The sequence below is a fragment of the Pteronotus mesoamericanus genome, unplaced genomic scaffold (genome assembly GCF_021234165.1).
Source record: "Pteronotus mesoamericanus isolate MK-2021 breed Mesoamerican mustached bat unplaced genomic scaffold, CSHL_Meso_final contig_94, whole genome shotgun sequence".
In the NCBI taxonomy this organism is placed as follows: Eukaryota; Metazoa; Chordata; class Mammalia; order Chiroptera; family Mormoopidae; genus Pteronotus; species Pteronotus mesoamericanus.
In genome coordinates, this window is record NW_026555285.1 from 48,232,293 (window position 1) to 48,246,251 (window position 13,959).

Consider the following 13,959-nt stretch of genomic DNA (forward strand, 5'->3'; position numbering starts at 1 on the left):
GAAGAACTGTTTTCAGAAGAAGTAAAAAGGAGAGCAAACAAAATAGAGCTGTCTACCTTACTGAGAAAAAGAGCGAAGAATCATGGTAACAAGGAAAAACCCCCCAGCTTGTTGAGTTTCTTGAATATCTAGAAACAACTGAGGTCAGTTTCAGGGGGCAACTACTCTCCTCCATTTTAAGGAAACATTCCTTTGTTCAGGGACATAATGTGAAAGTTCTATCAACCAATGACAGCCTGCAGAACACGTGGTCTGTTGTACCGGGCTTAATTACTAATACTCACTGTGTGCTTCCTGTATACAAACACTCCTTTAGACTTTGGAATTTGAGGTGGAAGTTGCACAGATGAGCAGGTCCCTCCCTCAAGTTGACCCTTCGGTACTCTGCAGAAGGGAAAGCTCTACGTGTTGATTGGCCACCCTAAGGACTGATTGCTTTCTAAAAAGCAAATCCTACGCTCCTCTTCCATCATTTCCTCTAAAAAAGAATTGGTGGTCTTTTTTGGGTTTCTTTTCTTTTCTTTTTTTTAAGATTAAACTCTCTATGATGCATCACCACAACCCGTGGTCGGAACCACAACTGCAACCTGACAGATGTCCTCAGCTGTACCCTGCAGAAAGCTCACAGAACTGCCATCTGGCTTTAGCTGAAGGTTTTCAACAGAAAATCTCTCTCTGTTCCTCACTTCCCTTTGGGGGAAAGATCAGTGAGGAAAGGGGAAGGGAGGCTAGTTTTTATAAGTGATGTAAGGAAACTTGCATTTTTATTTATTATTATTATTTTCAAGAAGTGTTCTTTCCAGTCTGGGAGGTGGAGTGAAAAAAGGTGTGGGAGAGGGAGGAGACTTGGGGGGACGATACCAGCAGGTGGCGCGTGTCTCCTCTGAGGTTAGAATGTCCTCCTCAGCCCGGAACCCTTGCGAACAAGCGCAAACAGGCTTGCAGTCCATGCAAGTGACAAAGACCCGGCCATACCTTAGCGCGGAGCTGATGAAATGACACGTTCCAGCCTTTTGCTCAGACCGTCAGTCACCATGACCACCTAAACCACCGGCTCCCCTACTCCCGGGGTTGTATTCCTTTTCCCTAATTAATCGGCATTTCCATTGCCGCTAGCCCAGGGGCTTACAGTGACAGCCTTGGGTACAGAGCAAAAATAAAGCCCCCAAAGCCGCGATCTCCAACCTTTTTCGTCTCCTGGCACACATAAATGAATTGCTAAAATTATGCGACACACCAAAAAAAAAATGTATTCTATTTTTTGCCAGTCTGACCCCAAATAGGTGTAATTTTGATTCATTCACACCAGGTGGCTATTGTTGTGTTGGCTGCTGTCATTTTTTTAAATCTGACAATCTAAGGGCACAGAGGTCGGTGCCTCTGACTACTAATCAGGTACCGCATGTTGTAGACTCTTGAGTCGAAGGCCGCTGCCCTACAGAGTTGGCGCTGAACGCGGGAAAGGAGTGGGACTTGATCAGTCTTCCAGCTGGCCTGCCCTTATGGTGTCATGTTGTGTCGCATCTGGCGTGCCAGCCTTGATCTGAGCAAACAGGACTTTGTTTGCAAGCAGGCACGTCGGTTTGCATGCCCCACGGGGCAGGGAAAAGGAGCTGCGGGAGGGCACTGAGGTACCTGTGCACAGGCTCCACCTGTAGCCCAGCTACTTCCTGGCTGGTTGGCGTCCCTGGCCTCTCACCTCGCCTCCCGCCGCCCAGTTCTGGGGCTCTGTCAGCCACAGGCAGCCCCTCTCCCCCACAGGACAATGTATTCTGTCCCCCATAGAAACCGCCCTCAGTTTTGAAAGTCCTTCCTTTCTGGGTCTGCAGTTTTCTACCGCCGCGCAGGAAACCTGTCCTTCCTGTGTGCTGATGGCCCGGGGGCACGCCGGTAGGAGCCCCGGTGACCTTAGACAGTGTTCTTGACTTCCTCTGTAGACTGGAGAGAACAGGATTTGCTGCTCCCCGGGCTCCTGGATCAACGAGATCACTACCGCGGACCGCCCAGACCAGAGCCTGGCGCTCGGCAGGGACCCGAACGCCCGCGGTCGGCTGCCGGCTGCGCAGCGCCGCGGGAGGCTGCGTCTGGGGGGACGCTGGGTCACAGTAATTCCCGGAATGGAGATAACCTCTCACCTCCCCGTGATTTCAAATCCCATCTATTGCCTGGTCGCCGGCTTCTTAGAGCCTCTGAAATCTTTTGTCCCTTACCACCCCCGGCCCCCGGCAGCGACAAGAAAGCCAGAGCAGTTGGGCGTCTCAATGAAAACGATCCCCGCCCGGCGGGCGCTCGGCCGGCTCCCCGTACCCGGATCCGGGGCTGAGCGCGCCGCTCGCGGCGGAGGAAGTCCCGGCGCTGGGCTGACAGCTTGGGGGAAGGAGGAGGAGAGAGCGGCGGCGGAGGAGGGGAGAGCGCGGCCGAGAGGAGGGCGCAGGGGAGGGTGGAGACACATGCGCGCTGCCTGCCGCCGCCGCCGCCGCCGCCGCCGCAGTCCGCCGCTTCCCCGGGACAGGAAACCTTTGAGACCGAGCTGCCGCGGCCGCCTCGTCGCCAGCCCCTCTTTCCGCGCCCGCCACACCCTTCTCCCCCGCTCCCGGCATCTTTCGGCGGAGCCCTGCAGGAACGCGGCACCCGGAGCCGTCTCCCCCTCTCGGGGGAAAGCTGTGACGGCCCCCCGCAGGAGCGGCGGGGCGGGGTGGCGGTAGGGGTGGGGGCCCGGGAGAAGATGGCGACGCCGGGAAGCGAACCCCAACCTTTCGTCCCTTCCCTGTCGGTGTCTGCTCTGCCCCCACATCATCACGCCCACCACCACCACCATCAGCACCACGGAGGAACCGGAGCCAACGGCGGGGTTGGGGGAGGCAGCGGTGGCGGCAGCGGGGGCTTCAACCTGCCCTTGAACCGGGGGCTGGAACGCGCTCTGGAGGAAGCTGCCAACTCCGGGGGATTGAACCTCAGCGCCAGGAAATTGAAGGAATTTCCCAGGACCGCGGGGCCCGGGCACGATCTCTCGGACACGGTGCAGGCAGGTGAGAGAGGGCCCAGGGCCAGGCAGTGGGTGTGAGTGGCTGGCTGTCGCGCCCTTCCCGACGCAGCAGCGAGCAGGAGATGTAGCCTCGCCGGGGGTCCCTCCGCCCGTGCTCTCCGGAGTGAGGGACCGCGTGGGCGCGGGAAAGGCGGGCCCCGAGGAGGGCACGGTGAGCCCCGCCTCGCTCGGCGGCTGGCGGTGGAGCCCGCCCGCGGAGAGCTGGGGTGCGCCCTGCCGCGGCGCCCGCCAGCGCGGGGTCCCGGGCTTCCCACTCAGCAGCGGCCGCGCGGGCTTCCTGGGCTCGGCGCAGGGCCGGGCATCCGGGCGCTGGGGCAGGGACCCCGGGCACAGCGTCTTCGTCTCCGACCCAGACAAGCCCTCTTGCGTCAAGGCGTCGCCCACCCTGGTGGGGAAACACGGACAAAGGTGGCGCGCCCTTGGCCGACCCGAGGGCATCGGTGCGGTGCCGTGAGGGCCCTCGGCGACCCTAGCGATCAGGCAACTTAGTGCCGGCTGCGAGGATTTGCCGAGGCTTCCTCTTCCTGCGCCTGTGCGAGGAAAGAGCCTCTGCGATGGTGGAGAAGCCGAACCCGCCGTCACTCGGCGGGCGGGCGGGCGGCTCTGGTTCTTGCTTTCAGCTCACCGCCTACACGGTCTGGTTCCTACCACGGAGGCTACCTAGCTCTCAGTAACCCGATCTTGGCGGGGGCCCAGCGAGGGACGGCATGGCATAGTAAAAGAAAAGTAATTAAAGTGGGCCGGTTTTCCTGCGTGAGCTGGGCAAGTCATAACTCGCGCCAATGAGCAGCCAGCTTTTTCAAGTTATGTCATGTGTTGACATACTTCTGAGACGTCTGCTTTCTCTTTGGTGGTTGGAGTTCCTGCAGCGGGATCTATAAACAGGAAGGAGGGCGGTGGAACGCGAATCGGGCCTTGGGATCCCTGCAGAACTCAACTTGGTTTTCTACCATCCGGTTCAGCTCCCGGAGGGGGGTGGAGGGAAGGGTTTTCATCTTGGCCAGCACCCAGCATTTGCCAGTGCCCCGTTTTGGAACCACTGCCCAGACCTTGTGGCTATCAGCACCTCGTGAGCCCAGTGCCTGACCCCCTGGATTCTGGATGGACTCTGGGCTCCAGATCTCCCAGTTCCCTCTTGTGGGGGAAGGAAGGAGACCGGTCAGGGGAGGAGGCAGTTGACGTTTGGAGCTAGATTTCCAGTGCTTTTATTCCCCTCTCTCCCTTTAATTCAATAATCATTTATCAAGAGTCCCAAGGAATATATTTAAACAGAGTTCTGAGTGCCAGAGGCAAAAAGGGTTCTTTGGGGTCATTAAACTTTGTAATTTGGATGTGGGGACAGTCAGGAATAGGCAAAAAAGGAGGAAATTTCCAGAGTGGAGCTGTCAGCAGCTGGGGAGTCTCTTGATAGGGCCTCTTAGCTATTCCAAGAATTGCCTGAATCACAAACGTTAAAAAAAAAATCTGTTCTACTTCCTTTTTGCCGTGGAGGGTATGGAACTATGGGAGGGTGGGATATGGCTGCAGAAAATGGAGCTGGCATGAAAGTAGTGACATGTGTTTGTACGTTCAGTGGGGGGTGGGGGCTTGAAAGTTGTTCCTCTACTTCAGTTACGCTGCCCTTTATTTCCAAAGTTGGGTCAACTTGGTGTATCGGCGGCGTAGGCATTACTTCAAGAAAAACCTGTGCTTGCTTCCTTTTTATTGAATCTATGGGGGTGACACTGGTTAATCACATTCTGGGGGTGTCAGGGGCTCGTGTGCTGTGCTGCCTGTGGTAGTGCTCACAGTCGTCTGTGGACGCCTCTTCCTGTCCTCGCTGACCGTCGGAGGTGGATGGCGGTGAGGAGAAGTCGCCTAAGACGCTCTGGAGCCGCCCCCCACGTACAGGGTGAGCCAGCGATTGGAACCCTGACGATTTCACTTCAGTATTTACATGCCTGGCCATATTCCTTTTAAGCAGGGAAAAGGTGGAGAGGAACAGACTCTGGGGATTCATTCAACGAACATTCACCCGCTCAATAGCCGCCAAGTGCCGCTGAGTGTCAGGCACTGCTCTGGGCACCAGGCACAGAACAGCGACCGGCAGAGAATCCCTGTGTCCATCCTTGGGGAGTTCTCGTTCTGGTTGGAGGGGGTTGGGGAGGTCATGAAGAAATTCATTTTGCAGGATCAGTAGGAAGAGTTATAGTACAGATACACCACCTTTGTTTTAGAAACATACACGCTGCTCTCTGTTAAGGGTGACTTGAGGTGGCTTGTAACAACAGCACAAACGATGATGAATAATCAGCTTGAAGCGGCACAACATTGAGCCTGATGAAAAGTACTGCACCAACGTGTGTGTCAGGAAAGCAAACATTTTTTTCCCCCTCCTATTGCTGATTTATTAAGTAGTGTCATTTTGGGATGAAGAGGTTCGAAAGGGGGTTTGTCTAATTGAAATAAAGTAGATTGAAAAAAGTGAGCACGAAAAGGAAGTGTCTGTCTCTGGCTGATTTCAGAGGTTCTGGAAAATAGAAGGGAATCCCAAGGACTTAGTGTGCAGAACTTGTCAAGGACAGGGGTGCACTGTATTGCCAGGGTCTTTTCGAGGTGGCTGGAAGCAGGAGAGGCTGTTTGGGAAATGAAGAGCTTATGCACGTGGGAGTACAGGCGTGCAGCATGAAAAACACCCACTGAGGTCCTGCGTGTGTGAGTGCAGAGATGGCAGGAGGCGTAGAGGGCGAGATCAGACAGGAGCGAAGGAGAAGCGCACAGTTCAGGAGGCGGTGGGAGCCACCAGGCAGGTCAAGGCGAGATGCCAGACACCGCGGAGAGACCTTGTTTGCAGAATTCAGAGCAAAAGGCCATTTCGGTGAAGCTGGCTAGGAAACGCTATCACTGTCTTAGCCCCGGGGGGATTTGGGCCAGGTTTTGCAGGATGGAGAGATTTTGCGTAGAAGTGCCTGTGAACATTCTGTGGATGGAAAGATAGTTCAAACACGTGGACCGAGGACCTGGCAGTGTGAGATCTGTGAATAAAACAATAAGAGGGCGTTTAAGCTCATGCCTGGGTTACTTCCTCCCACCGCACTGTCACCAAATGATGGGGACTCTGATTTTGACTGAGGCCTGTGATCTGTCAGCCTGGGGACCAATGCCCTCATCTGAGCTCGCGCTCTCAAAGGTCTGCGCACACGCAAGGAATCTTCCCCGAGATTTGTGCGCCGTCTCTTCGCCTGGAGGCTGACCTCCCCCAACCCGGTACCTTTCTATAGCGACGAGTCCCCGGGATGTTAGGGCTCTTTAGTCATTAGAATTCACACGCGAGTTGATAAAGAAATCGATTCTTTCTGAAAAACGTGTTCTGCTCCATAGCCTTGGCTATAAAGATTTTTTATTACAATGTAATGACACTTTTGAAATCACACACTTAAAAATGTTACGTCTAGCTGTATCTAGTTTCACATTATTTTTCTGCTATTAAGTTTATTAGTTACTGGTGTAGCCATCGTTTATTGTGGTACTCACTACCGAACCAATGCCTATTTTCATTACACGTACTCAAAGTCCTTCTCCATCCCTAACGGTGAGTCACATCCTTTTCCTTCCTATCGTCATTATTTTTCTGCTGTTGGTCAATTTCCTCCGTATTAAGGTGTAGAGATTTCAAAAAGTGAAAGCCGCAGAACAACCGAGACAATATCAAGGTGGCTTGGAATCCTGCTCAGATGTCTTTCTCCACGAGCCTGTGGATGGTGGAAACGGTCTCCACAAGACAGACTGCTCTCTATGGAAAAGGCAGGAGCACATTGCTCATGTTTCTGGAATAGCAGGACGCGATTATAGGCCGCAGGACCCCTGGAGAGTTTGGGTCTGTGCCGGTCCACAAAGGAGAGCCCGAGGCTTGACCTTCATCGTTGACATGATGCTACTGGATAGCTTGTCAGCCAGTGCAGCATCTTACTTGATTTTTGGCACACGCTGCTATTTCCAACTTTGAGTAAGTGACCAAAATTTTTTTGTGTGTTTTGCCGCAAACTTAAATTTTCCCTGCTATGGTTTAGCAATTCTCAGGTGTAAGCGTTTGAAGAGTAGATAGATATCTTACCTTTTGAAATCCGTATTGATACTGATTGCTTTTTGCTCTTGTTATCCTTCTGGTGTCTACAGACTTTTTGTATTCTTTACCTAACTTCATCATTGCTTACTTAGACCTAAGTTGTTTCCTTACTTTGTGTGTTATTTTCTATTTTTCCCCCTTTTCATGTCTGTCTGTGTATATTTAATCTATATCTGTTGATAGAGATGACCTATATGGTTATAGCTGTGTAGACAGAGGTATAAAGGCTTATTATGTGTAGGCTGGGTGGCATGTACTTTCTCCGAATATCTCCCCAGAGTCTTCACTCCTCAGGTAGTATATTGAGGATGCTTTTCCAGAGATTTGGCCATTTAAGTGGCAGAAATGCTATTAACTTTACTTAGGGTAGTTATGGTCTCATTAGGGCGCCTCTCTCGAGCTTTTGTCTCTGCGTCACCAGAACCTGTTTGGATGCTCCTTTCCCGATGGGCTTTAGCTGTTTGGAAAATGAGCCTTTGCCGTGGAGCAGCCTCTGGGGAATCGGGCGTGGGTTTGGATCCGGTCATGCCACCCGGATTCCCACCTGCAAACTCTCTCCATGGTTGTCTCAGTGGTTGGAATGCAGGTACGTTGGTGTTAATTGCCGTGCGTATTTCAAATTATAAAATCATAACCTATCATAAAAGGTTTCAGAAGGTGAGGTATAAAACCCAACTATGTTTACATATCTGATGCCTTTATGTAGGAAGTCTGGAGGCCTCTGCTGTTGCTACTGGTGTTTTGTTGCGTGGAAGTTTTTATGCACCAGTTGCTGTATTTCAGGATTTCTGTGTGTGTGTGCGCGTGCGCACGTATGTGATGTACTTTGTTTAACCAAAATTAAAAAATACATATAAAATTTTTAAAAAAGGCAACAAAAGAAAAGAGTTTAAAAAGAAAGATCAAAATTCCAAGTAAGTTTAGTTTAGGAAAACTAGGTCTCCCAATGTAGATGCAGACTTGAAGCGTGCCTGTATTTTCTTCATCTTAATTTTAGAGCTTGGTAGTATTGCTTTCATATACTCTAGTAAGAAGGCATACATTTGGGAGCCATCTGTTCCCACAAAGTAATTCAAAAATAAAGTGAGATTGTTTACATGAACAGAAGGTTGACGAACTGTGAGAATTTGGCTTCTCTTTGCAACAGAAGGGAAATGCTTTTATAGTCTTGATTTCTCCTTATGTCCAATGGCCATAAAAGAGGATAGAGGTGGGAAGAAGAAAACCAAATCAGAGATGAACCAGGGTTTGATTTGTAAAACAGACATCTTCTTCTTTTTTTTTGTTGGTTGAGAAATTATTGCTTCTCTGTGAATACGATGTTGACACTGAGCCATTCAGTTTATAGTGCCTGGTCCTGTTCCAGGACGTTTTCAAGTCACCAGGGTCAGGCTGTACCATTCTGGAATCTTCCTTGATGTTTGCTCAGCCTGTTTGCAAGAGGGGCCCTAAGCCCCTGAAGATACAGCAGGGCCAGGAGCCCTCCAGCTCAGCGAGCCTTGAATTTTTCTTCACCGTTCTCTCCAGGTGGTAAGAAGCAAGCCCCATCTTAGTTTTTTTTTAATCCTCTGACTTCTCTTGTGGCCTCGTATTTGACACCAACCTTGCAGGGCGAGACAGGAAGTTCCGCTGCACGGTGTCTTTCTCTCACCCTCCTTCCCGTTTTTGGTGTTGGTGGCGCGCAGCGTTAGGAGCAGCACCGGCACCCTGACCTGGTTCCCGTGGCCGGGCTCTGATTTGATTCGCTTTATCTCTGCGGGCAGTGGGGGCAAGTTCAAAGACAGCATCGTCCACAGCCTGCCCGATCGGCCTTCCCCTAGACGGCCTTCCATTCCCTTTTTTGGGTCATTTCCCCCTTCCTCTCCCCTGCGCTGTAAGATTCTGCCTGCCCCACGCGCCTGGTCGCCAAGGCCGCTCACCGGTGCAGGGCCGGTGGCTGCCCGCCCCTCCCTGCAGAGCCAGCACTGACTCAGGCGCAGCCTGAAGGCACATTTGCGTTGTTTCCTTGTGGCGTTTGTGTTAATTACTGCCTTCCTCCGCTGGTACTTTTCCCATGTGTAGCCTCTTCCTGACTTTACTGGCCTGTGCGCTCTGGCAAGGCAGGGGTTTTTCCTTATGTTTTATGTGCCCTCTCTGGCTATCACAGAAAACACTCGGTGCGCACCAGGGGATTGTCCTGTCTTCTCTTCCTGCTCGCAGTCCGCTCCTAGTGTCCATCATCTTGGCCGTCCCGTGATACAAGCTCCTACCTGCGCACCTTTGGCTCACCTGCTGCCATCTCGGCAATGACCTTATTGTTTCTCATTTGGCATCTTTGTTGCTTCTCAGCATTGCCCGCCGTATTCGTTTGCTTATCTACCATAACAAAACCGCACAGGCTGAGTGGCTTAACCCACAGCAGTTCATTTCTCCTGGTTCTAGAGGCTGAGGGCCCAAGGGGTCGGCCGGGTTGGTTTCTCCACCCGAGAGGCATCTGTCTCTGGCTTGCAGACGGTCGCCTGCTCACTGTGTGTTCCCACGGCCTTTCCGCGGGTATCTCTGCTGGTCCAGAGATCTTTGTGTACGGATTCCAGTCACATTGGAGGAAGTCCCACCCCTAGGAGCTCGTCTGACCTCTGTGATTGCTTTCCAGGCCTGAGTGCCAAAGGCAGGGGTCGTCCGAGGTCCTAGGGGTTAAGGCTTCAACATGACTTCATGGGGGCACAGTTCAGCCCAGCATGCACTCAGCCCTGGGGTAGCCGGTAGCGCCAGCTGCTCCCCCGACAAGGTGGCCCTTCCCCAGCCTGCCCTGTTCAATGTCCCGCCCTGGGGACCCTGCACGGCGCTCATGCTGTCCCTGCCTGGGCCCAGTAAGTGCTAGGGAGCATGGCAATGAGCCGTGACGCAGGGAAGGGGCCACCTTCACACTTAAAAACGGGTGGCTCTGGCTCGTCTGGGCCCCGACTCCCTCACGCTCCCCCAGTTTAGAACCCTCTCTGTGTTTGGCCGGCCCCGGGAGCCATCCCTTTCCCTCAGTAACATCGAAGCTAAAGGCGGGAGAGCTCCCCATTTGCTCTCTCACCAGCCTTCGATTTAACGGTGGCAGAGGCGGGCCTTTGGGTTAAGGGTGATTTCTTACGGCTTTTTTGGAAAAACGCAACCTCAGTTCCAACATCAAATTCTGAATATGGAGACTTTGGCATCGGGCCGAGAATAAAGCCCCTCGGGGGTAATTCTCTCCACTCCAGCCACTGCGACCGAGGGTCCGAAAGCCCCCTCTGGCCCTGCAGGACCCTTGGTCGCTGGGCCCAGCAGACCGAAGCTCCCCTCTCACTGGCGGGGGAGCGGTGGGGGGGGGCACTGGGTTCGGCGGGGTCACCCGGGGCTCGGTGGGGCCTCCAGGCTGAGGAGAGGCTGGCTCAGGAGATGCCCACCGCGGGTGGCCAGGGGGAATTTAAACTTTTCTCTATTCCATTTTTATGTTTCACATATGATCTCCCCGATTTACTGATTTTACTGTTAGAAGTGACTGACTCTCTCTGAAGTTCAGGTGTGTGATTTGTTATAAATCAAAACGCCTCTCTTCCTCGGGGTTGTTGTGACGGCGTGAGGTAGGGGCGGCAGCAGGCAGAGGTAAGGCTGTGACTGAGAGAGTGATCCATAGAGCCCTGGCCGGGCGGCTCAGAGGGTTGGAGCATTGTACCGTATACTGAAAGGTTGCTGGTTCGATTCCCGGTCAGGGCACATGCCTGGATTGCTGGTTCAGTCCCCAGTTGGGGCGCATGTGAGAGGCAACCCATCGATGTTTCTCTCCCTCTCCCTCTAAAATCAATAGGCATGTCATTGGGTGAGGATAAGTTAAAAAAAAATTATATATATAAATAGAGTGGTGAGTAGACGCCACTTGCCTTCCTGGATTCCCGTGACCTTGTGTGCTAGTTTTCCACGCAAAAATAAATCATGGCAAGCTGCACAGGCTGCGGCTCCACCAGGACGGGGCTGGTGCTTCACCTCCCTGGGCTTTAGTTCCCTTCGTCCTGAAATGGGGGTAATAATCATAATAGGACGACGGGTAGTGAACGTATGTGTAAAGTGCTTCTTTGGCCAGTGCTTGGCCTTGCCCTTCGCCATTACTCAACTCCCTTATCTTTACCGTAGAGATTCAGTCTTACAAGGCACAAAACAACTCGTTAGATTCCTGAAAGTAGTATGTCCTTAATAAAATGATATTAATATCCAGAAAGCTCGAGTAGCCATGCTGTCAGTGCGTGTAAGTGATAGACTCTTGTAAGTCTTCAGAGGATAGCGGTGTATGTAGGAGGGTTTTTAGTATCCCAGCTACCTAACCAGGACGGTGGAACGGCTTTCTTTGGGTTATGTCGCTAGTAAATGGCTGAGCAGGACAGCATGTTCTGAATTTTTATCGGATCTCTGTGCAGTCTTCAGTATGACGGTGTCCTTAGGTCTGATTAGGTTTCACCCGGACAGGGACACCTTGAGGAGGACAAGGCTGAGGGAGGAGGAGGAGGCGGGGCAGTCGTAGTGGAGACTGGGGAGCCGCGTCCTGGTGCCGCACTGCGTGCTCAGGGGAAGGGTACGGGAGAATCCAGGCCAGGAGATCCAGGCCTGGGCAAGGAGGGCGCGGGCCTCACGGGGCTCCCCGCCCTCTGCAGGCCCCTGCCATGGATGTAGAAGCGTATCCAGATGAAGATCAATCAGTCAATCTCTTTTTTATGCTCTTGGCAAAGAACAATTTTGTGACTCTTTTTCCATTCCTGGCAACTGCTCTGAAGACGTATAGCTTATCATTTTTCTGTCAGAAGTGGGAAAATATCCACGAGGAGGCAAAGACTGAAGAACACATCTATAGATTTAAACTTCTCACTGTTTTTCTGGCACCCGGCTTTTATTGTCAACTTCAATCAGACCTTAGTTCATCGAAAGCTTTGTGACTAGCTTCATATCACTCTGAAGGTGCTGATAAGGGACCGTCTAGGTCCAGGGTCCTTCCGGATGTTTCCTCATTCATTCCTCACAGCCATCCTGCAGGGCGGGCAGGTGTGTCCTTGTCGCGGAAGGGAGCGTGTCATTGAGGAAGTCTGAGCACGTCTGGTGAAGACAGAGTCCGAATTCGAAGCCGAGCTCTCGGGGAAGCGCCCGGGTCCCTGCTGCGCTCTGTTGCAGCAGCACAGGTTTAGAGCCCGAGGCTCGGGCCTGCAGATGTGTTGCAATGGGAACGGAGCCCCGAGCACCTTGACAGCCGTCCTCGGGTGACTCAGAGGTTGAGGAGCAGAGAGATCTTGGTGTGTCTGGACTCCTGCCACTTCCTCCACTCCTCCAAACGCGGATGTGGGGCCCAGGTGTGTGCACAGGACCTCAGTCCTGGTCCTCGCTGCTTGTGAGCGGCCCCATGTCCAAGAACTGTGTTTTAAAGCCAGCGACGGTGAACCGTTTCAGAAATTCTCCACGGCGTCTGTTATTTAAAAATGCAAATACACATTTTGGTTTTTATTTTTGGTATAAAATTCTGTTAGACCTTAGGATGTGTCACTGAAATAAACAACCTGTTTATAGTTCATTAGGTTTTATTCCCTCCCTTGAGAAAGGAACCAAGTTTACTTCTTAGAATATTGCCTTTGTAATATAATACAAGTGCTTACATTCTACAAGCTATTTTATTAGGTGGTTATCATTGATTTGATATATAAAAATGCATTCTATTATGTGACAAAGATCTTTGAATGCATTAAGGAGTTGCTTTTACAATTTTCTCAATGAAGTACCACAGCAGCCCATTTTGACTAAAGTGGCAACATGGTTTATGAATAAATAACCAAATTTTTTTTCCTGTTTATGTAAATTGATAGACTTCAGAGGAATCTGCACAGTGGAAGGCAACGAGATCTTTGTGCACTTCCCTTGGAGGTGAGGATGATGATCTCTGTGTGAGATTTAAGGCAATTACGTGTTTTCTCCTGGTCTTTAGAAAGCCTGATTACATCAAAGCCGATTTTAGTCGTACCAGGCATTCCAGTGGTTACAGTCTTGTAATAAACGCTTAGCTGTGGTTTTGTTCATGTATTTGCAATTAATACTTTCTTATATCCATGCACTACTTTGGAGGGTGCCGTGCTCTAACATTATGAGTGTTGGTGTGCCGAAGGCCGACCTATTTCATGAGGTTCATGGGCAGCTGAAGACTTGCTGTTGCTCCCCGCTCCCACCGGCAAAGTCCTGGGAATCAGTAGGTTAAGATAAAGACTTGGTATCTCAACGGGATATTTGCACAGTGGGAGTTCCGAGGTAACTGCCCTGCTAGAGTCCTTAACGTCCGCCTCTCTGAGAGGGAGTGAGGAGATCGGCGAGCTCAGCTAACAGTCAGGACGCCCGGGTCCTTCCGAAGTGGTGTCAGGTCACCGTGTGTGCCCTCTGTGTCCCAGGGTCTCAGAGCCTGTCTGTCTCCTGGCGGCCGGCCAGGCAGAGCCCTGCTCGTGATCCCTTTACACCGCGTGGCTCCAACGAGCCCCGTCACCTCGGAAGGGCAGTCTTCAGCTTCCAGATGGATGTCATCGCGTTTCATAATGCTATACAACGCCCTTCGGTCACTGCAGGTGTCACAGGAAGTGCTGTCTGTCACAGGAGGTGCTCTTAGAGGATGCTCAAAAGTGGTGTCATCGTGGGTCCAGGTTTGCTGGGGACAGTCTGGCTTGTACCTCTTGCCTGGGCCTAATGAATTACAGCACCTCCTTTTCACACATCCCGATTTGGGTGACAAATTATGTGGTCACTTTATTCCTATGGGACCATAGACGCCATCTTTTAAGAGTAA

General features: G+C 52.0%; 1 protein-coding gene across 1 annotated transcript in view; it reads left to right on the forward strand.

Moving 5' to 3' along the window:
- The first annotated feature begins 2,723 nt into the window (after positions 1-2,723).
- Positions 2,724-13,959, forward strand: part of LRCH1 (leucine rich repeats and calponin homology domain containing 1) — a 155,251-nt gene continuing 144,015 nt past the window's right edge. The window contains exon 1 of the mRNA XM_054586708.1: positions 2,724-3,029. Within this exon, the coding sequence (XP_054442683.1) occupies positions 2,726-3,029 (304 nt within the window). The 5' untranslated portion in view covers positions 2,724-2,725. The remainder of the gene's footprint in view (positions 3,030-13,959) is intronic.